Source organism: Daphnia carinata, chromosome 9, assembly GCF_022539665.2.
Source record: "Daphnia carinata strain CSIRO-1 chromosome 9, CSIRO_AGI_Dcar_HiC_V3, whole genome shotgun sequence".
NCBI lineage: Eukaryota > Metazoa > Arthropoda > Branchiopoda > Diplostraca > Daphniidae > Daphnia > Daphnia carinata.
In genome coordinates this window covers 4005357-4027581 of record NC_081339.1, presented here as the reverse complement: position 1 = coordinate 4027581, position 22225 = coordinate 4005357, and the positions used below count along the sequence as shown (strand labels likewise).

Genomic DNA, 22225 nt, shown 5'->3' with positions numbered 1-22225 from the left:
AGCAAGGCTGCTGGCCTTTAAAACCCTCAAGTCAATTGCACTAGGGAGTCTGATGGTCAGAGATAGGGGATTGAAGTTAAAACTTTTCAGGCGGGTTTTGACTTTTGTCTGGATTTGAAGGACATTGAATTCAATTTTGAAATGCTTAATGCGACTTCTGACTAGATATGTGGTATTGATAAGCAAGAACTTATGAACAGCCTATAGAACAATAACACCAACTGAACAAAAATTATGGTTCGACTTACTGTCTAACCACGTGCGAAAGACGGACAACTAGAAGTGACTGAAGAACCTCGTGGTGGCTTGGTGGGTTTGAAGCATGCTCGCGATTTCAATACCTGCGGGCAAAATATTTGCATTTTTTTGTACTTCATAAAAATGTCATGTAGTTGTAGGCTACCATCCTAGGTGGCTCTGGCTTTTGCTATGCTTTTTCGTTTCCTGTTTACTCCCGCCGATCGTGTCGTTGTGTCTTTTCAATCTTGTTCAGATTCATTGCACTTAAACTTTTTCGCAAAATATTTGAAAATCCCTGTATAATAGTAAAATTCTTTAAAAGTGATGCCGGTACGTTAAATGCGATTCGGTATTATAGAGTAAACCTGAAAGCTTCTGACAAAATGTCGGAATCGTTTACGATTCAAGTAGCCGATTCTCTTCGGAGATTCGAGCCGAATTCCCCAAGATCATCACCAAGAGGAAATCGCAGTCCAGTTGTTCCCAGACAGCAAGATTCCACTGGAACCTTAAAAACCACCATCTCGTTGGGCAAAACCCCAACTATTGTTCACACAGGGCCATTTTACCTTCACAAAGAATTACCAGGTATTTCCTCTAAAGACAGTGTATCAAGTATCTGACTTAATATAGCTTCGTTACAGGAGATGCTGACCTCACGGGAGCAACAAACCTGATGGCTCACTATAATCTGGAGCATTCTTACAACAAATTTAGTGGCAAAAAATTCAAGGATTCACTATCATCCTTCTTACCTGGTTTACCTGGCATGATTGACACACCTGGCAATACTGATAACTCCTCTTTAAGATCCATTATCGAAAAGCCTCCAATTGGTGGGAAGGACTTGGCTTTTCTGAATTCCTCACAACTTGCAGGATTCCGCCTTCATCCAGGGCCGGTAACTAGTTTTTTAAATACCAAAAGTGACAGAAATGCCTAAGACCTTGCTTTTAAAAATTTAGTTACCTGAGCAATACCAGACTTCATCTCAGGCTCCTCAAAAGAAGAAGCAGAAACACAAAAAACACAAAAAGAGCAGCGAAATACCGGCTCAAGAGATCGGGACTGGACAAGTTGGACCGGGAGTTGGCGTCGTGGGAGAAAGTGGAGCCGGCTCTGGTGGCGAATCGTACGAAAAGAAGCATAAAAAGCAAAAGCGGCACGAAGACGAAAAAGATCGCAAGAAGAAGAAAAAGGAGAAAAAGAAAAAGAAACAAAAACACAGTCCAGAACACCCAGGGGCGTCAGCCTCATTAGCTACAAATTCGAACAGCAATCCACCAGGAATGATGCCTCTCCTTTAACAACAGTTCTCGTCACTTTGATTTATTTCGAATTTCGCTGCTTCATTCGAGAGTATAAATAAAATTCCATACAATATCGAACTTCTTTTATTGTTGTTTCCAATTATTTCGTCTAATCGGAGAGCCATTTTCTTTTTATTTTCTTTCTGCTGAAGCGTTGGCTTATTCGAAAACAATGAAAAGCACGATAGCTGTATAATAACCATCGCTCAAGTGATATGATCAAAGGATCCAACAATTTCATACTCATTACGTAATACTTATACATACTAAAAGCAAACAATCAATGTAGTATTTTCCAACTACCAATAGGATTTTCATGACTGGCTAGAATTAAATAATTATTGCGCCGTCTCGTGAACGGACGAGTATAATCAATACATACAACAAATCAAATAATAAAAACGAAGCAAATACACCGATGTATGGTGCTTTGGTCAATTGATGAGCTTTCAGTTCGGTTCCACCTTTTTACGCTGCTCGCTCCCAGCGGCCACATAAGAGAACACGCAGAGAACGGCGTAACATATCTGGTCCGCCTGTTTGATGATTTTAGAGAAACGTAAAAATGAGACTTTAGAGACTTATTATTTCAAACCTAACTTACTCGTTTTTCTGCTACATGCCAAACTAACAACTAAATACGTTGAAAGGCTGAGGAAAACTTGCCTTGCTGGATCACAATAACGAAACAGAATAACAGATGCGGATGCAAAATCTCCAAGAGCGACTCACATCAACTGAAAGACATCAACTTAAGACTGTTGACCGGCTATAGACAGTCGGACAGAAAAGACACGATGGATTGCTAATGCCATCTCGTTGGCCTAATTGAAAATTTTCGTAGGTGCATAAAAATAAATTCAAGTTAAAAAAATAAATAAAAACAAAACACGAAAAGTGATTTCAATTCATGAAATAGTGAACATGCACTATGTCTAGATAAAGACGTAAATAAACCAAGGATAAAATAGCGAACTACTAATAATATAATTATATTTACCATGGCCGATTGGTATCGACGTTGAAGAATTTGTCTCGTTTTGGGATCTGCAATAATTAAGAAGAATATCGAATATTAAAAAATAGAATGAATTGCAATATAAAATTGCATTAATAGTTACTGTATTCTTCGAGGACGAAGATGCCGCCTTTCTGGGTGAAGCACTTGCGGATGTAATCCAGCCGAACGAAAAACTGCGACGAGACCATCGATGTTGCACAGAAAGAAAAAGGAAAGCGATATGAAAAGAAACATTTCGTTAGACGCGATCGAAGAATGTCCGTCGACAACAGACAAGGAAGAATAGAATCAATCAGTCAATAGAAAAGGGATAGTATTGTTGTTTGATTTTTTTTTCTAGATAGTCTACGGTAAATTTCGACGACAGCATTCGATAAACCGAAAACAAAACATGGTGGCGTGCTCGCCATGCACAAGAAGTAGAATGTAAAGAAACTAAACAGAACAGCAAACGCGTGCAAATCGACAGAAAGAGAGAAGTTAGGGTAGTCAAGAAATGGCAAGGCATAATGAAGTAAATATAAAAAAAAATTCAATATTGTAAGGTAAATGACGATTGTTATTTAGTGAGCCACAAAACAATCGAGTTGGAGAAAAAAAAATGAAACAAACAAAAAGGAGGAAGCACAGCAGCGTTAGGGATGAAGCTCCTGCACCGGCGTGGATGTTAACAAAAATGAGAGTTTGGCCCGAAATTTTTCGGGCAATCAAAAAAAGAGACATTCTTTCTCCAGCTGGGGTACGAAAAGGAAAAGAAAATGATTCGGTGAATCATTTTGCATAAAATAGTCTCTTTTTCTTTTAAAACAGATTTGTTATAGCCACTTTGTCAACGGGGTCAGATGGAGTGCAACGCCAAAAACTGAAACGTTCAACGCTACAACCAAAACTAGGATATATATATATGTATGTACGTGTTGGATGTTGACATGTATCAACTCGTTTTGAAACACTTGGCATTCTGAGAACCGTATGTGTCAGAGATTGATAACGAAAAACATTGTCAAAACTGTTGATAGACCACAAACAAAAACAAGAAAGAAAATAAAAATTTTCTTTCGAAAAAGAAATTCATAAGAATTCAAATAATAAAAAAAAATAAAAGGGAAGATCAAAATAATTGTGGAATAATGAAGGGGAAATGAGAAAATTCCGATACAAATAAATCATGTGGAGAAACGGTAAAGTGATAGAGATAGTATAGTAAAATCATACAAGAGTCAACAACAAACAATCAGGTTGGATGATGGATGATGTAATATACCTCAAAATCCTGCAATCGAGGAAGTAGCGCGCGCGCCGCCATTAAAATATAGTTTTTGATATATTTATAAATGGCCGAGCAGATAGAACGAGAGAAAAAAAATGAGAGAGAGATAGAGAGGAAATCATACGCGGTTGAATAACTCAAAACTTGACAACAAATTGGCAACTGAAAATATTCTATCGTTTCTTTTGTTGTTTTTTTAGAAATATTTCAAAGCATCTTTGTGTTGTTAGAATTTCTGTCATCATCTGCTCTCCCTACTACAATATAGCCTATAGTCAAAATCCAAGTGGGCTATTATCATCATAAAACAAATCCGAGGACCATCTCAAAATGATTGAGAACATTTAAAAATCGTTCATTGTTTTGTTTCTCTTTTTTCTTTAGTTAAAAAAACAAAAACAAAAACAAAACAAATCAACAAAACAAACAAAAGTATCTATACGAAATCTGTTATCAGCTTTTGACGTTCGTACCACCGAAACCGCAGGTCAACAAAGCGCATCCTGCTGTTTAGTTGGGATATACTGTACGTATTTCCACTTATCAAAATAGTCAACTATACAAAACAAAATGATGCATGTAGCACGCTCCGTGGTTCGCTATGCCATCGGGAAAACAAATTGCCATAAATAACCACTTCCGGACCCAGTTTTTTTTTCTCGTGGTTTAGATGGCAAGAGAGCGCAAACAAATAAAAGAGAGGGAGATGCAAAACAGAAACGTTTAAAAGTAGACAAAGGACAGCGAGGTTTTTTAAAAAAATGAATTCAGCATAGGAACGTGTCCTCGCGTTGCACGTGAACGGGCATAGCTCATAGACTCATTATCGTTCATTTTTTGAACGATAGTGGCGAAATATGAATACGTTAAAATATTGTAAAACAGACGAATTGAAATATAGTAAGAAGAGAGCCAAATACAAAAGACTCAACATATCCAAGTTGAGTTTGAGCAAAACTAATAATCATCATCTTGCCATTTTAAGAGAGAAAGAGAAACGTGTTGCAAGATTAAAGACGAGACAGAGAGAAATAAAGAGAGAGGGAAATGGAGGAAAAGACTGAACAAACGGCTACGAGCAAAACATCAGTGATTATTTACTTGCTGATTTTTTGTTTCTGAAAGAAAAAGAGAGAAAGGTTTTCGAACTCTTTGTCGTCAAAATCAACCCAAAAAAAAAAAATAAGAATAAAAAAAACGCAGCGACGTAGAATCATAGACTATAGATATTCATAAACAGTAGAATCAGAGTAAAGTAGAATGAAAAAAATGGACACTTTTTTTTTTACCTATCATATTATAAATATGTAAGAAATGGCAAAAATTTTTTTGTTGAAATGTCCCAAAAGAAATAACGTATCATGCAACTTGTGTGTTTACGTCGAGATCGAAATAAATGATTATTTCGTCTATGGGAAAACAAAGAAGGAAAGAAATGACGAGAGAAGATAATTCAATATAACGTGGGACTCCCCGCAAGTATTTAACTATCCAACTCGTTCAGAAAATTCGGGAAAAAAAGAGTATGATAAAACGGACGATATGAAAGATTAATGGCTGGTCCATGTGAGTACTTTTGAACTTTAGCACATGGAAACATGTTCGAATGGCAAGAACGGCGATATTTTATCATCGTTGCGATGTCTACGTTTTGAAGATATGTTTAACTACTTTAAAAACGTCAGTCAATTTTGAGAGGGTCCTTATTGTCTAGGTTTCTTGATAATATGAGCACAGCAGCAATAATAATGACGACGGTCGAGCGAGGCGTTGACTTGAATTGGCGTCATGATAACGAGCTCTCACAAATTCTGTAATCTATTGTATCATGCTTGATTTTATCCAATTTTGTAACTGCCAATTCCTCGCCCGACATAAAAACAGACGGAAAAACGAATGAACATATCTCACAGCTGAGCTGGCAATTAATAATTTGCAATATCTGGCAATCTCACAGAAGATATCAAGACGCGATTTGAAATGCTCAGCGAAAAAATAATAATAATAAAAAAAAACAGACAAAAGATAAAAAAGGCAAAAGAATTAGAGATAAACACTTACTTTACTGTTGGCGAAGAGGAGACCAACACCTTCGATGCAGACTTGAAGCAGTCCGCCTTCACCAGTCCGCAAATCCTGGATTGGGAATTCACCGCCCAGTTCCATTCCAGGTAGTGCACCGGCACCTCTAGCTGCAGCTCTTTCCATTGCCTCTTTGATGCAATAGTACAACGCCTTGCACTTCGATGTAAAATGGAGAGAATTAGAGAAACGAATGGACGGATATCAATAGATGCATTACCTTTTTGGTGTAGTATTTGTGCAGCTGGGTTTGTCCCCCATTGCGCCGCCATAGGCAGAGGATTTTGGTTTTGGGGCTGTAGGTCATGTTAACAACCCGCTCAAACCACCAGCGTTCCATGATGGCACCGCTAACAGCCCGCAGAATCAGACCATCGTCTCGAACTTCCAAAAAGCGGAGGTCACCCGACGCATCCGTCCCTACCTGAACGGTGAAACTGTGTCTGTGCATTTGTCGCGAAGCGAACGGCTTCAAGTCAATGTCGTTCCCTCTCTGCATTCGAGCAATAGTTGTGATTATGATTGGTTCATGAAGACGGAATGAAAGTGATATTACCAAATGTTCAACTTGATCTAAGAGCTGATGGACTTCGTGGCTATACGCAAGTCCTATATGAGATTTGCCCAGCAATCGTCTCACTTTGCGTTTCAGCTCCGTTTTATCGACATCGACCATCACCATAAAAGCCACCAAATTATAAAGCAACGTTGAAAGCAATCGATCTTCTTCGTGTTCCAATCTCTTCCGTTCCGTTTCGCTCAGAGATTTATACCTAATGAACAGTTATGAAATGCCGAGTATACAAGTGCAAGTTTGTTTGCAATACCTTTCCATCATTTCACCGGGCCCTTGATCCATACCGACTAGATCTCTTTCTTGCGAAACTGCGTCTAAAAACGCGTCTTCCCAGAATTGACTCTGATCCCACAAACTGGATCGATCCTTTCCAAGAAGTCCTTCGAAAATATACATTCGCACGGATTCCGGACTCGGAGTGCCGGCTGTCGTTACCATGTTACCAGCATGATAGCGATAGCCTGTCGTAATGGAAGATTTCGATGACCAACCGGCCGCATTTTGTCGAACGAAACCACGAACAACCTAACAAATCAGGTGCCTAATAAATAAAAGATTTTTAAAAAGTATTTTCAATTTATGTTTTCACCTGTTGTTGGTCTGACTCTCCATCCGACATGGTGCTTCTAAACGATTGATGAGAGAGTTTTTGACGATAAAACGCCGGATTGGTAATGATACTCCCAGCTTCAGAAGCACTGCACGATCCTTGCCCGTCGCCACTTGCAAGACTAGTCTGAAATTTGTTTGTTCAAATGTGTACCGTTAGATGGAGCTCAGAAAAAAAGCAATAGAATTTTTTTAATTTTCACTTGAGATTCCCCTTGCAGAGAGAGCAACATAAGGTTTCGTTTCCGCTCCAGCAGTTCGCGCAGTATGTCTGGATTGCCTGGCTCTGGGCTGGACGCATCGCTTCGTGACATTCGAGATGGAACCGGCGTTCCAGCTGTTTCTGGTGAATTGCTATAACTTCTGTCTGACTCTGTAGCCAAAACACTCGTCCGTGGACTATGAGGTGACGGTAGGTTTTCTCGACTGCCCATTGGACTGCCACGCTGAAAATATTTCCAAAATTCACAGCTATTTTCAATGCTGCGACCTCCCAACCATGTGAAACCATTGTTACCAATGACGCTTGCGCAGTGCTGAGGCTGGTCGAAGCGAAATCCGAAAACTTGCCATCACTCACGTCTTTCGTCCAATAATGGGTGTGAGCGATTTCCAGCAACTGGAATGAGGATGCCATACCCCCCGAGCCGTGATTGATGTACGTCTGCTCCAGGCCTGCGGTGACAGCTATCAACATTTTCAGCATTCCCTTCCACACAGCACGACTCACGCACTGTTTTAAACAAACCAATTAATATGGAAATTCCGGAAAGCATTGATAGAGATACATTACCACATCGTCAATGTGTTCATCAGGACCAATCTTTTGATCGAGCGTCTTGTTGAGCCTACTGACGACGAGATTACGATAGTTTTCATCTTCCATCAATTTCCGGATTCGGTTCAGTTTTAACCAACCAACACCTTCTCCTTCTATTACTTGATTCACCGCCTATACGTGAAATCGTCGAGTTTAATAGAGACCATTTGATAACAGTTTAAAAAATGATTTACATACATCTTTCAGTAGAGTCTGACTATCGATGGCATTGGCTGAGCGATCACCAATCTGCGATGGCTGGGCATTGTCGGGTCGTTTGGGCTTGGCCGACGAAGTATGCCGTATCAAAGAGGATTTCTCCACTAAACCACGTCTGCTAGCTGATGTTGGATGAAATGAAAAGATATTAACCATACAAAGTAATAAGTAAACAGTTACAATTGAAATTTACTTCTAGGGAATGGACCAAACGGTGGCTGACGTTCTTTAGACCGTCGTGACGATTCTTGCGGATGTAAACGGAAAGGTTGAGGAACATTCTGTTGGTTACGATTGGAACCTTTTGAACCTTGAAGTGAACTAGATGAGATAAAAGATATCCAGGCTTTCAGGAAATTTAATTACCAAATAAACCGCTAAACATGCTTGTCGTTTGGGCTGCTAATCCATTGAGTTCGCTGCTTACACTCGATAGGAAATCTCGTCCACCGGACAGACCATCACGCTGACTACTGACACTGTCGCTACGAACGAGTTTACCGGCGTGGCTAGCTGGTTGAGGCTGTTGAATCTCTTGTTGTTGTTGCTGCAATTGAGCCAGCGGTGGTTCCGAAAGAGTTATGGAACTACGCGACGTGAGTGAACCCAATGATCCTAAGGAGCGTAATCCTGCTGAAAGATTGCTGGATGATTCTCGGGAGCTTCCCAGAGCCTAAGGAGACGATTAGAATCGAAAATCAGTTTTGAATTGCACATTAACTAGCTTCATTGACTTTTACCTTTAATAACCCTCCCTTTGCAGCAGCATGCTTTGCACTTTTTGTAAAATCCCCGATTGTGTTCTTACTAACAGCCGTTATGTCTTCCGAAGCTTCTTTAAGCGTTCGTGACGCTTCCTGGACACTTCGGCTGGCCTCCTCTGCTGCTCTGCGGGCTCCAGCAGTAAATTGTTCTAACGTAGATGGATTGAAAAATCCATCTTCGCTTGTTTGGCGTGCAGCATCTGAAATCTTCTCTTTGGCTTGAATCCGAAACTATGATTAAATGAAACAAATTTAATTAAAGTTGCCACATTTTAAAGGTAAATGTTAATACAATGATCATTACCTTGTCCATTTGGGCCAATAGCTTTTCTTGACTACTTTGTCTTGTGCTCTCACGAACAAGATCCTTTGCTTGGGATGCCAGTTGTTCAAATAACGAAGTCTGGCTGCTTTGGCGATTGGCGTTCCCGGAATTGTTGGAGCCACTGGAACCTGTACTCAAGGATCGATCCGTCATCACGCTGATGCTAGATGGCCTCGTAATCTTGAAAATGTAAAAAAACAAAAAAACAAATAAATGTTTTAACCGTCGTTACGTAAATGGGGCGATTTCAAAGACCTACTATTTTCGAATGGGTAATCTCATTTTCCAAGGCTGGGACGCTATCAAGCGACAAATTCCTGTTGGTCGTTGACTCATGACTAACGCTCGGTACCACAGTGTCAGAATCGGAGGCGTTAAAGACGTCGTCAGTCTTATCCTATTCGTTAACGAATCCATTAAAATTATAAAGAGAAATATTTGAACTTTCGTTGTATTATACCTCTGAGATATTACGAGGTTGCGAGATGACGGTCTCACTCTCGGCAGCCAACTCAGTCTGGATGCCATGAGATGATCCGATAGAACTTTGCGATGATGATGAAGACATCGACTCAGGCTGGGAAAAGGCTGATTCGTTTAACTCCAACCCTGGTCCACCACCCGGAAGTTGTAAGGTAGATGGAGGGCGATAGATTGATTTGAGATCAATTCCACTTGACAACGTCATGGGTACCGCTTGAAGTGCAGGGCCTGATGCAATACATCGCAATTAGAGATTTATCTTTTAAATTATACTTAAATAATTTATTCCAACGAACCAGGAGACGCATCGGGTGTTCGTTGTTCAGACACGAGATCACTTAAGGATGAATAAGACGACGTCGAACTCCCTCCGCCTTCAGAATCCGACCCGCTTTCGTCTGTAAAATGAAATTGATGAGAGATATGATTATCTAATGAGAGTTCCTAAGATTACCCGTTTGAATTTGATCGTGTTTGCCGAGCGATCGTAGAGCGCTGTCCATCGAACTGGCCTCGTCCCAGACGACGAATTGTAGCGGCTCGTATTGATCGCTGAACCACTTGTATTTGTCGCCAATGATGGCCGGATCGAAAACGCCCGTTTGAACACGCAAAAAGGCCACGTTTGTCGGCGCCAGACTCCATTCCGCCAAAAACTCGACAGCCTATCAAGAAGGTATTACCGTTATTCACCGTAATCCAATAGAACAACAACAAGAAATTACCTGAGTCCGAGCAAATTTGTGAAGGAACGGTCCAGCTCTCGGCCGCGACCTGAGAAAACTATTGATCTGGAAGGCTACAACAGGTCTTGGATAGAGTCTAAGAGTACGCGTATGTTCGGCGAAATTGGCCAGCAAATTCTGCGAATTGAAGAATCGCACCATGGCAACTCGCGTGGCAATATCCACCGAATCGACGTCATTTCCATAGATGAACGGACTGAAGTGGCCCTGGGCCATTTCTGACGATGCTGAAAAATCGTGACTTCCACGATGATGATGTTGCTGTTGATTGACCATACTTTCGGCAGGTCGAATGGCTTCACCGCTCATGCTTGTTAATGCTTGACGCAAATGATTACGTAAAATGCTGCATTCGGGTTCGGGTAGCGGTGGAACATCATCTGCCCTTGAGGGGACGCTGATGCGGTTCGAGTCTAGATCGATGAGCCAGACGTCGTCCGGCAACTTGAAATGTTTCTTATGCTGGAAGAACGTCCCCGAAATGCCGATGATGTAAGGCGTTGGTGCTAGCAAGAGCTGTTCGGCACAGCTCATGCAAGTTGGCAAGAGTGGGATGACGGGGAACATGTACTCGAGCGGATAGAGCATCGTAACGAAGGCCAGCACGGACATGGAAAGAGCGTTGTAATCGCGTGACTGCATGATTACCTTGTGCTCGAGCATAATGAGCGTCAACACCTTGAGACAGGTATCAACGCCCAGCAACTCCAGAGGTAAATGTAGAGGGAAATCGACCATAGGGAAACGGGTGTGGTCGGGCAGGGCGAATACTAAAGGCGTAGGCTGGAGAGAACGAGGCAAAATTTCAAGTTCCACTCGCGTTTTGCCAGGTATAGGCACCGGAGCGCTAAGAAGACGAAGGATCCATGTCTCAATGTCACGAACGTCATGCAGCACTATGGATGACGAAGCTTCTGTTGTTTGGCCCGTTAACAATCCCCATACCGAGTCCCTGATTAAAATTTTACATTAAATCATCGTGTGCAAAACTTGGTAATAAGGAAAAGATACCTGGACGTCAAACGCGAGGCGCCCAGTCGCTTAGGTGAGGAATTTTCGTGACATGCGTCAATTAGCTTCTTGAGGACGACAAGGCACTCGCGGAACAGGCTGAAGAAGGGGTGGTGGGACAGGAGGCAGATTGACGTCATGTATTGATACCGTGACCGCTATAAAAATACATAAATAACCGATAAATTGATTGAAAATTTAAAATGAAGAAATGAATTCTTACCTGTCTCCGACGGCTAGCTCTTGGCGAAGGCGGTTGAGATCCCCCACTTTCAGAGTCCTGACCTTGATTGGGACCCGTCGGTCCAGCTGAATGAGGAGGCCATTTGACGCCCACAGGTACACCTCCAGAAACCGGATCTGCAGGATGATAGCGATGGGCACTAGAGCAATCTCGATCCGAATCACTGGGCGCCATTGTACTCCGTTGGTCGCTTTATCGTATAATGATATTTTGATTGATTTTTTTATAGTTTGCGAAAGCTATTTTTATAAGCTTTTATGATTTGCAATTTACCTGGAAAAGGCGGAGTCGGAACTCCTATGAATGGAATCCCTCCACGAGTCACGCCTTGATGAGACGGACGTCGTGGACGGAAGACGTTCAACGGGCCGGAAGAAATTAATGCACACGCCGTACCTCGTCTTTCCTGTTGTTAACGAAAAGATGACGTGAGAAACCTTTAGAAAGGGAGAGTGGAGAACATTCAATTACATACCGGAATCCTTATCGGTGAGCGTGAAGACGAACGAGTCAATATCGCGACGATGGTCTCCAGGCCGTCGATTGCCCATAGAGAGGCAGCCTTCTGGCTGGCAAAAGTAGACCATATCGAGCGGCAGCGGGAAATCGGCATGATCATCGATCGGGTAGCGACGTAAAAGCTCGGGTGTCACCGACGTTGCATGTCCTCCGCGTGCAGATGCATTTAATGGAGTTGCTGACCCAATAGTTCCACCAGATGGAGGAGGAGCTTTACTGCGTGATCCGGCAGAATAGCTGGCAGGACGTCGTGATCCAACAATGGCCAAATAGTCGATCAATCGTGGGCAAAAGTACTTCTTGGTGGCGTCGCAGCCACCGCTGCCTCCAGCCGACGACGCCATTTCTTCAATCCACTTGACTTGATCCTTTGGTTTTCCTCTCCTTCGTGCTCACTTATTTGCAGCTTTTGTCTGCAAATGTCGCGCAAGTGGTGCACTTGCTTTGGCAGCAACGCTCTCTATCGATTACCTGATTCCCAGAGCACCCAAGTTTTTTTTTGGCATTACAAAGTTAAAATCAGTAATTGAATATGTGTGCATGCAAAAAACATTATGTGGATCACAAATTCATCGTAAAACTTCTCCTTCTCATAAAACAAACAGAACGACATAGAATAAAATTCTTTTTTTGTTTTTAACATGTCCTTTGTTTCATGCGTAAAGGGGTAGAGCAAAAAAAAAATGGCGGTTGATCTCGTTTTACGGATAAACAGTCATCACCGGATGCTGAACAATGACAAAGGAAATCAGAAAAACAGTTTGGGTGAACGCCGTTTACTAGTGATATGCGTTGTTACTGAGTCTGTACGCGTGTGCGTGTGGAACAAATGGCCAGGCATACAAACGGCTGTAGGATGAGGGGAAGAAATGGTGGTAGCCATGTTGGCGCTCGTTTATTGATCGGTTACCCCTGCTCTATCTGGACCAACACGTCATCACCATGCATAGTCACTTACGCAGACAAGTTATGACATGAAAATGTACAATATTTTTTTGGCGATTTACTACTTCCTTAACTGGTATTTGCTTCGAACATTAGGGAAAACGTGTACGACTGATTTACCATCAATATGTAGACTTTTAACGATTGAAATGGCAGAACTTACCTTGGTTTGATGGCCGCCATCTCCACTGATGATGGTGTTGAGGAGTTCAGTCTCATATGAATCGAGGATTTGGATTTAGAGAGTCTAAATTGTCAACTGTTCGTAATATGTCGACGCGATTCACATCTGGCTCGTTGCTCAGAATGCCCGCCCGAAGACTGCAACCTGCTCTCTCGTCATCTTTCCTTTATGGACCGCAGGGCGGCGCGCGCAGGCGCCTTGCACAGCCCCACATTTGTCTAAAAGTTGAAAAGAATAATCGTCGTTAACACTCAGAACTTTTTATGAAAGCCAATGTAACAGATAAAAGATTTAAAGAAAGGCTACCGTTTAAAGGCCCTTCAGCTTACCAACAATGTGCATCCAGTTTGCTTCATTGAAGATTTATATAGATCGTACCAAAAACGTGGGGGAAGCAATATTGTGAAATTCTGTCACGTTGTTGACATTTCCGGAGAGCACCACGTCGATTTTCGGCGAATTCGATGACGTCAATTCAGCTAGTGTAGCATTACCGCCAATTGCTGGGATGCACTGTTGGCTAGTCGACGAAGATTTATGTCAACGAAAAATCTTCAATCGTTTATACCAAGATGGAACGCCGTAGCAGAACCCAATCGATGAAAGATCGATAGCATAAGCGCCAGACTAAATGAAAAACGATTATGAACCGAGGCGATAAGTCTCCATTGAGCATGTGACTAAAATTTCATATAAAACCACCAAAATATCAACTCGTTGCTCTTAAATTTCATATTAAATTTTACCATAAAAAAAAAAGATGGTTAAATGCAACATTTCTTTAGTACACGTTCAAGGATGGCAAACGCAAGAAAACCAGGAGATAGACTATTCGTACCGGTGAAGCCTTAAAATATATATATATTTTTTTTTGTAATAATCGCCAAAAAAAGGTGTTGGTTTATTTTTATTTTACTGTGGGCCGTGTCGGCGTGGTGCGTAACTGCCAGTTTGACAGCCGATTTGGCATCCCTGGGATGGACTATTTACTCCATCTAGTAGTACATAGGTATCTAAATGCAGGTTTCAGAGTTTCTCTGATGAAAAGAAAAAAAAGAAAACAAAAAAAAAAAAAACAACAAAACCATAAATAGCTAACGTTTCTGGTTGAAAGTTAATTTAGATTCATCCTGTGGTTTTAAAGCTTCATTTGTTTTTCAATGTAAAAAGCAGCGTGTAGTGTTGTGTTGCGCGGACGTCGTCGAGCTTGGAACCGGACTTTGGATGTGTAGAGGATTCGTTGAGCATGGAAAATTCCATCGCCAAGCTCAAAAATGACAAGTCCCCGTTTCCGAGTGTTATGGAAAAGTATTCGCGGCTTCAAAACGAAAGGACACGATCTGACAATGCCTACAAGGTACATATTCAAAGTAGTGACTGTTTTTGTTGTTTCCCGGAATGTATTACATCTATGTTTTGGTTTATTTCAGGATGTCAGATTATCTGTCAACCTGTTGGAAAGATTTGTTCATGGAGAATCCCTAAACCAAGTAGTTATCACACTGTACCCAGGCAATGAAGGCTATACACTAGCCTTGAAGATACATAATACTTTGGAGAATGAAACTGCACGAATTCCTTATGAAGAAGATGAACTCCTAAAATGTATAGAAAGCCAACAGCTTCCACCTGTCTTAGTTGAGCTTCTTGAGGAGGCAGAAGCTGATGTTTTCTATGAAGGTTGTGTATTTGTAGAAGTGAAAGACCTTCGAAATGGTTCGAAGCACTCTTGGAATGTACTACTTAAGCCTTCCCCACAGGTTTGTTCCCCAAAATCAGTTATTGCATTTCCACCTTATCAATTTTTTCTTTACCCCTTTTTTAGACTATTTTAGCTGATGCACAACAGATTTGCCAAGAACAAGGATGGGGTTCGGAAGAGTTGATTCAGCTAGAAAGCATCCTTTGCATGGCCATGGCTGAACCTTTATGTTTGAATCCTAATCCTTCAATAGGAGAATTGGCTGTGAACAGAGACAGCACATCTAAGCAATTACATAGTACAGCCTTACGTCGCAATAGAAGGAGATGGTGTGAGGGAAGGAAGCGGAAACAGATCGAGAGCAGCCCAAGTTCTAGTAACGATTTTAAACTTCACGATTTTCTCAAAAAGAAATCTCTGCTGGGACGAGGCATACCACCAATACTTCAGGTATCACACCCGTGAAAAAAAATCTGTTTATCCTCCTACGTTTTTACAATTGTTTTGGCACTCTTCCTTTAGCAGCCACAAGGAGATAAAAACGGCATGCCGTCGTCGTCCTCCTCAACTCCTTCCGTCCAACTGGATGTTTCGGATGTTTTAAGATTAGCGAAACCTCTGGAACGACCCAAAGAAACTGGCGATTGTTCCATGATACCATGTGAAGAGTACCTGTACGAGACGGACCGGGTTAATGGCCGTGTATACCTAGTGCGTCTTACAATTCTCCAACGACCGGCCATCGAAGAATTCCTCGGCCAGCTCTATGTCGACCGCGATTTCCGTGACGGGAAATTGACAGGCGGCGCATCTTGCATGTAAGTTTGCAGTTGAAATAACGCAAAATATAAATGGTGCTCTAATAAAAGTTTTGGCGCGAACAGGTTCACCTTGGGTTCACGGATACACGTCAACCGTTACATCCAGCAATTTACGGAGATCTTTACGGAGGAAGGCCGTAAATCGGTCAAAATTACTCATCAAGTTCAAGGTCACCCACCTAGAGTCATGTACACACACAGCATGCGGGAAAAGGAACGACTTCGAGAAAAAGAAGAAAAACAGCAGCAGCAGCAACAACAACAGCAGCAACAACAGCTTCAACAACAGCAATCTACAGTCGTCCAACAATTACCTGTCAATAAAGATGCAACGGAGACTCAGCCAGCGAACACAGCGCCAGTTCCGAACAAGGTTTGTTGGGAATTGATGGATCGTTCTATGACATTTGCAATTGAAACTTGATTGGTTTCCGCAACAGACGGAGAACCACCAAACCTCGGGCACCATTACCAAAACGGCCTTACTAGAAAGTCTCAAGTCTGGCCAGGTCTCACCAGCCATAGCTACGTTAGTTTCAACCCTCCTTTCTTCGAATCCGCAGCAACAGCAGCAGCAACAACAACAACAAATAAGGGTATAATTATTTTGAAGCATCCACTTCATAAAATACTTCAATAATAATTTTGCTTTTTCGATTGAAATAACAGCCTGCTGGTGCAGCAGCAGTTGGCCTCAATGCCAATGTTGTGATGGCCAACGGTCATCACCCTCAGGTCCAGCATCACCAGCAACAGAGTTTGCTTAGAACCCCGGCTGCTGTAAGACCTGTAACAGCCGTGACAGTGGCGTCTGGGCCCGCTGGATCGGGACCCAGTGTCCAGCTGGTTACCCAGTCATTTAGCCTACAGCAAGGCCAGCAACCGCATTTGAGGCCCAATACTAATGTGCGTCCCACCGCATTAGCCGCCCTCCTGACAAATTCAAAAGTGACGACATTACCTCCTAACATATCGCCAGGAAAGGTAAATCAACAAGTTTTCATTTTGACCAAAAAACACAAACCTATCATCTTTGATTGATTACAGGGGAAATTCGTGGCTATTGATGGTAGCGCTAACGGTTCGGCTGGCGCTAGCAGCGGGAATACTATTTTAATGGGTCAAATTATCCGACCGATCGCCAGCGGAGGGGCAACTCCTGTTTTACCTTCGTACAGCCAAGCCATTGGTCAGACGACTGCCGGTGCGACGGTTGTCCGAACTATCCGGCCTGCTATCCCCCCGTCAACAGCTGGGGTAGTAAGGCGTACCACGGAAGCCGTCTTAGTAAATGGATCAGGGGGTACGCAGAGGTTTAGTTTGACTGTACCTGCCCTTTCGGCATTACTAGCAGGTACTGTCTTTTTGTTGATTAGAAAAAACAAAACAAATTTTTTTAAATTCGTTCAACTCTTAATATAGGAACGCCTTCGGCCGATAGTCCCGGTGCTAATAATGTGGCTACTAGCCAGAATTCCCCCACCCTGCTTGAACGACTGCAACAACAGTCTTCGCCCAGTAAACCGATCGCTAATGCCTTAAATAATAATCATCATCATCACCAGTTGCACGCCATCAAGCCCGGGCTAAACACGAGCAATAACAACCTTAACGTGCAAAGTATTAACCTGACAGGAGTGCAAGGAGCAGTTGCAAACCTCCCCACTCTACAAAGCATACAGGTACGGTTTGAAAACAAAATGATTTGTGTTGATGAAAAGCAAAATGAAAATCTGTTGTGTTAGGTCTCAATTCCAGGATTGGCCGTCCCACTCTCACTCTCTCTAGCTGTTAGTTCCAGTTCCGGTACGGCGGGAAGTACAACTGTGACAACGGCTGGGACGCTGGGAAATGTCAGACTGACGACAACTGGCAGTCTCGCTGGCACTGGCCAACCTATCAGCATCCCACTTTCCGTCCTCCAGCAGGTGCTCAACCGCTCAGTTACAACACAATTTTCTGTCGATTTTTCACGAATAGTTTGTTAATACTTGCCTTGTTTTCATTCTATTCAGATTCCGAACACTAGTGGAACCACGGGTGTACAACTAATGAGCAGCGTTGCTAACAAGGATGGAACTCAACCTCTTAAGGTTGCAGTCACAACTGGTGCTAGCGTGGCTCAACTGTCTTCCGGTGGACAAAGCTCAGGGTCCTTATTAGCCCATCAGCAGGTATGTAACAAAGAGTTTTACTTAATTATTCTATTTCGTTTGCCAATTTAGCGAGAAAAAAAAATCTCATACTTTTTGCCTATTTCGTGTTTTGCTTCTATCACCACAGTTGCAAATGGCTCTACAACGCCAAGTGCAGGTGCAATTGCAGCAAAAAATGGCCGCCAAACAGAAGAGTAAACCGCCTAACAGCTAACCCTGCGCCCCTTGTTTGGCAGCTTGCCTTCCGCTCCTCTTCTGTTTATTTTTTTTTTCTCTTTGGTCTTTCCCTTGGTCCATCTTTGTTTTTCTTCCTGACAGTTTGACCACTTTTGCTCGTTCGCAATGATAAAATCCCGGTCGTGCCGTAACCGGATAAAGAAACCGTCACATAAAGAAAAAATGCTCCTTATTTATATTGAAGATGCAAGAGAGAAAAAGAAACAAAAAAACCGTTGTATATTGTTTTTATCGTAAAAAAAAATGGAAAAAAAGGAATAACCCGACCTTTTTCCTATTCAATCTTTCTCTATACCCGTATAGGATGGATCCTACTTTTAAACTTCCCAGTTCTACTGCAAAAAAAAAAAAATAGAAGGAGAAGATTAAAAAAGTAGAGACGTGTAGAAAGAGAGAGAGATAATGATTGAAATATCCCACCAATTACATTGTTGAGTCGGATGTTACAAATTTATATGAAACCGTACCTCATTATATTTGCCCTTCACATTTTTTTTTTTTTGCTCATTCTCAGTTACATTTTTGTCTCTTTTCTTATGCTGTCCTTCCAACGTATTTCGTGTACTGTAATATCGTTTGGGTTTTTGATTTGACGCCATCCCTGTTCCCCCTCCATTCTTTTTTGTCATTGTTACACACAAACAGACGCAAGCGTACATAACCACGTGGTTTTTCCTTAGGGCCTTACAAATAAAAAGAAAATACTTGATGAAAGAAGACAAAAAAAGGAAACCATTTCAAAAATTTAATGTCTCACACCTTTCTTTAAAAAATCGATTCAAGCGAACGCAAAGGTTAGAATGTCTTCAAGAATAGAATTTAAATCACTACCGCATAGTGTTGCGTGCAGCCCACCCAAAAAACGTTGGTGGTGAATCAATCAAGGGCAAATTATATTTAGCCAATCCTATGGGTGCGGTAGCAACAAATAATTGGGAGCTAGGGAGAATGCAGTGTATACAAACAGCTGGCGAACGAACAGTTCCGACGGTCAGATTGGATGCAATGACGGGTTTATATCTACGGTAAGATTCGCACAGCTGGCGACAATTAATTCGTTTAACGATTGCATCAAGCACAAACAATCTAGAAAAGCTTGTTTTAAAAAGGAAAAGTCAAATGAAAGAATGCAATCTCTGTAGGCACTCCGTTGTGTATAGAGGCCGTTGGGGTCCCCCGTATGCCTGATACCATGTGTTCGTCTCGGTCCCATTTTGTAGAAACTCATCGACAATTGAAACCAGAAAACAAATGATTTACTTCGTGTCCCCTCCCTTCAGCAAAAGCAAACTTTCTACTTTCTCCACTACTAATTAAGGGATGTGTATGTCTTAAAAGTGATGGCTGATAAACTGTCAAATGATTGTGATTCACGTCTGTATATGTACCGTAATATCTCTGCTAATATTACATCTTTGGAATATAAGCAAAGGATATGACGTCTTTTTTTGTTGTTTGTTTTTGTTTTAAAGGCCATGTCTTGAATCTTTTTTAATTTTTAAACAATCTGGGTAGTTGAAACTGTAAAAGCATCCCAATATCTGTTTGTATAGCCTTGACAAGATCGCAATATTTCTTCAGACGTCTTCTGTTTATGCCCTTTTGTTCGTCTAATCAAACGCGTGATTACGTGTGTAATATACTAGAAGCTTTGCAGATATTTCAACGGATTAATTACTTCTTGTGACTCAGTGAACTGCACGTTACAAGGCACGGGTGTTTGCATCAACACTCGACATAAATGAGCAAAAAAAAAAAACAAGAGTCAGAGGAGATCTAGTCTAAGTATGAAGACGATGTGAATGAATCATTAAGGGCGATTGATAACGAGCACATTCTTTCGTTCAACGAACTAGAATCATCGTCATTGCAACGATGGCTCATAGTTGGCCAAATTCCAACGAGGACAAACCCGAAGATCCCACGGTGTTGGGATTCATTTGTCTGCTTTTTCCTATTAGTTTCTGCATAAAAACGTAGAGAACTGTAGTTTTTATGTAATCCTTGCGTAATGTTTGGCTTCGTGACAGTATGGATATTAAACAAAAACAGTCATGTAAGAGATATCGAAAACGGGTTGCACAAACATATCGTGTAATATCAACTGGAAGATCTGGGATTTGCTGCCCCTACTCTCTTTTTTTGTGTGTGAAGTGGATTCGATAACATGGGGAACCATCACCCAGAGTGGTTGTTATCAAAGTACTCGAGACATGTAACAATAGCCATCTCCTGGTCAATTATTTTTGGATAGAATGTCTACATCCTGGATTTGCATCCATCGAGTTTCCCTTGTCGACGACAAGATGACCGTCAACAATTTCGCACTCTTCTAATAAAAAAAAAACGTGAATCAAGTCTGCAAATTCTAAAAACAGAAAGTGCGTCCCACAAGGAAATAACGTTCTTGGCGAGCCGTCGCGAATGAACACACTGAAAACATAAACGAGTAAACAGCAGTCGTTCGTACTCTGCAACACGATGGTCTTGAACTCAAAGAGCTCAAGCAAACCCGCGTTTACATTTCCCGTCTTTTGTATACACCTCTTCGCGATCAAAACAAAAAAGAAGTTTGGCCAACACTAACAGAGAACAAAACACGTTAACCTCTACCAAACTTGTTTTTAGTTCGTTTACGTAACTTTTTTTTTTTTTTGCTGCAAGTGTTTCGTGTCAAAAGGATGAGTAAAAGATACAGTAAGTGTGCTTCAAAAAATGTGAAGTAGCACTATAAGTGGGTCATTTCGGGACGTAAGTCAAGTGTTACTAATTTGTATTCATTTTTCTAATTACACGACACGATTCGATCTATACCAGAAATTCATCGTGTCACAAACTACTTGTGATCTGATCACAGTTTAACTGGGAATGACAAAAGGAAACGCTTACCTTAATCTGCGGAATTTCTTCGTTTGATTTTAAAGTGATGTGACACAACACTGAACAAGTAAAAAACGTTAAAAAGTTTCTTTTGACTGTGTGGGCAATCAAAGTTCTCAATCGTACTCGAGAATTTTCTAGAAATCTTGAGGACACAATCGCTGACAATGGCTGACACGAGAACGACCTAAGGCTCACTGAAAATGTCACGTCTTGCATCTGTATTTTCCTAGCCCTACCTTCTCTTTGTCCTGGAGAAAACTAAAATGATGTTTTACATATCCTTTCATTTTGCTTACTCCTCCTCTCTTTTTCAATCCATTTTTGCCTTTTCTCGTGGCAATACCGCCTAATGACATACAAGAACAATGACTGGTTTTATTTTTTAAAACTAAACTATCAGTTTTAAGAATTTAAATGTAGCCTATTTGTTGCTTTGTAAGACGATGCAAAACGCTCCGCCTCATTAGCCATTTCAGAGATTTACATAAAAAGGCCTTTTTTTCACCTCGATCAGAAACACTCTCCAATTTGCATCGTAAGATCGATAAAAGTTCCTTTTCTTGGTCAAATTTCGGTATATCATAGTGCAAAAAAGGGAAATCATTCTACGTCATTGGCTTCCTGCATACTTAATTTTTATGATTATTCAAATCAATGATCGAAAGCAGCCCACGCATCAAGTAGAGTGCCAATCGATTAGGGCTAGACGGGTCAAAGAGTACTCAGGTTCCAAGACATCTTTCGTTCACAATCTACGGCACTCGAATCACGTTCACGATTTACGTTTCTTTTTGCGGGGAGGGGCTAATGGCAACTTTCTCTATATAGAATATCCTTATATTTTATTTAACTTGCCACCGATGGTCAGCCCGTTTTCCTTCAATAAATCTCTTCTTCATTTTTCTTTTCTTGCTAAAACAATTCGTGAAAATCTATGCCTTTCGGCTGATAATTCGATCCCTGCGTGGGCTTCGTTGTCCATCACGTGTTGCCATGGCAAAATCTACACACACACAAATAGAACAATCGAAACTGATCCGTGTATTTTTCTTTTTCA

The 22225-nt window shown here is 41.5% G+C and overlaps 3 protein-coding genes across 5 annotated transcripts; 2 read left to right on the top strand and 1 right to left on the bottom strand.

The window, feature by feature from the left end:
* The first annotated feature begins 413 nt into the window (after positions 1 to 413).
* LOC130688577 (mediator of RNA polymerase II transcription subunit 19-like) lies at positions 414 to 1622 on the top strand. The gene is made up of 3 exons (XM_057511563.2): positions 414 to 828; positions 885 to 1141; positions 1206 to 1622. The coding sequence occupies exons 1-3, from the start codon at positions 624 to 626 to the stop codon at positions 1545 to 1547; spliced, it is 804 nt and encodes a 267-aa protein (XP_057367546.1). The 5' UTR covers positions 414 to 623; the 3' UTR covers positions 1548 to 1622.
* On the bottom strand, positions 1619 to 13521 carry LOC130688581 (MAP kinase-activating death domain protein-like). 2 transcript variants are annotated; one of them, XR_009421803.1, is made up of 27 exons: positions 13349 to 13521; positions 12197 to 12711; positions 11995 to 12127; positions 11701 to 11911; positions 11478 to 11635; positions 10446 to 11418; positions 10175 to 10385; positions 10017 to 10118; positions 9698 to 9948; positions 9497 to 9634; positions 9217 to 9417; positions 8889 to 9143; positions 8515 to 8821; positions 8342 to 8458; positions 8128 to 8270; positions 7903 to 8061; positions 7627 to 7842; positions 7313 to 7555; positions 7090 to 7236; positions 6751 to 7025; positions 6480 to 6696; positions 6144 to 6416; positions 5903 to 6082; positions 2672 to 2744; positions 2551 to 2597; positions 2155 to 2374; positions 1619 to 2086 (listed from the first exon to the last, which is right to left on the bottom strand). XR_009421803.1 is itself a non-coding variant. In XM_057511569.2 (26 exons), exons 2-26 carry the CDS (start codon positions 12582 to 12584, stop codon positions 2000 to 2002), a joined length of 5505 nt encoding a protein of 1834 aa, XP_057367552.1. In that variant the 5' UTR covers positions 12585 to 12711; positions 13349 to 13521; the 3' UTR covers positions 1619 to 1999. The 2 variants fall into 2 exon arrangements, 1 of the variants encoding a protein (XP_057367552.1); XM_057511569.2 differs by lacking the exon at positions 2155 to 2374.
* An 825-nt stretch (positions 13522 to 14346) lies between these two features.
* On the top strand, positions 14347 to 18457 carry LOC130688584 (mastermind-like protein 2). 2 transcript variants are annotated; one of them, XM_059496955.1, is made up of 12 exons: positions 14347 to 14726; positions 14800 to 15129; positions 15195 to 15521; positions 15594 to 15889; positions 15956 to 16265; positions 16333 to 16488; positions 16562 to 16876; positions 16940 to 17246; positions 17315 to 17574; positions 17638 to 17820; positions 17908 to 18066; positions 18176 to 18457. In XM_059496955.1, exons 1-12 carry the CDS (start codon positions 14616 to 14618, stop codon positions 18260 to 18262), a joined length of 2841 nt encoding a protein of 946 aa, XP_059352938.1. In that variant the 5' UTR covers positions 14347 to 14615; the 3' UTR covers positions 18263 to 18457. The 2 variants fall into 2 exon arrangements, with proteins under 2 accessions (XP_059352938.1, XP_057367554.1); XM_057511571.2 differs by having other exon boundaries at positions 17638 to 17835.
* Positions 18458 to 22225: the final 3768 nt, after the last annotated feature.

What these genes read in the sequence shown, in the direction of transcription:
- LOC130688584 (XM_057511571.2), top strand. Translation starts at nt 14,616, where the DNA reads ATGGAAAATTCCATCGCCAAGCTCAAAAATGACAAGTCCCCGTTTCCG. An exon ending in GATCTGACAATGCCTACAAG is followed by an intron (nt 14,727 to 14,799) that starts GTACATATTCAA and finishes GGTTTATTTCAG; the next exon opens with GATGTCAGATTATCTGTCAA. An exon ending in CCTTATTAGCCCATCAGCAG is followed by an intron (nt 18,067 to 18,175) that starts GTATGTAACAAA and finishes CTATCACCACAG; the next exon opens with TTGCAAATGGCTCTACAACG.
- LOC130688581 (XM_057511569.2), bottom strand. Translation starts at nt 12,584, where the DNA reads ATGGCGTCGTCGGCTGGAGGCAGCGGTGGCTGCGACGCCACCAAGAAG. An exon ending in ACAAATTTGCTCGGACTCAG is followed by an intron (nt 10,386 to 10,445) that starts GTAATTTCTTGT and finishes CCTTCTTGATAG; the next exon opens with GCTGTCGAGTTTTTGGCGGA. An exon ending in CTCTGCAAGGGGAATCTCAA is followed by an intron (nt 7,237 to 7,312) that starts GTGAAAATTAAA and finishes AACAAATTTCAG; the next exon opens with ACTAGTCTTGCAAGTGGCGA.
- LOC130688577 (XM_057511563.2), top strand. Translation starts at nt 624, where the DNA reads ATGTCGGAATCGTTTACGATTCAAGTAGCCGATTCTCTTCGGAGATTC. An exon ending in CCTTCACAAAGAATTACCAG is followed by an intron (nt 829 to 884) that starts GTATTTCCTCTA and finishes GCTTCGTTACAG; the next exon opens with GAGATGCTGACCTCACGGGA. An exon ending in TCCGCCTTCATCCAGGGCCG is followed by an intron (nt 1,142 to 1,205) that starts GTAACTAGTTTT and finishes TTAAAAATTTAG; the next exon opens with TTACCTGAGCAATACCAGAC.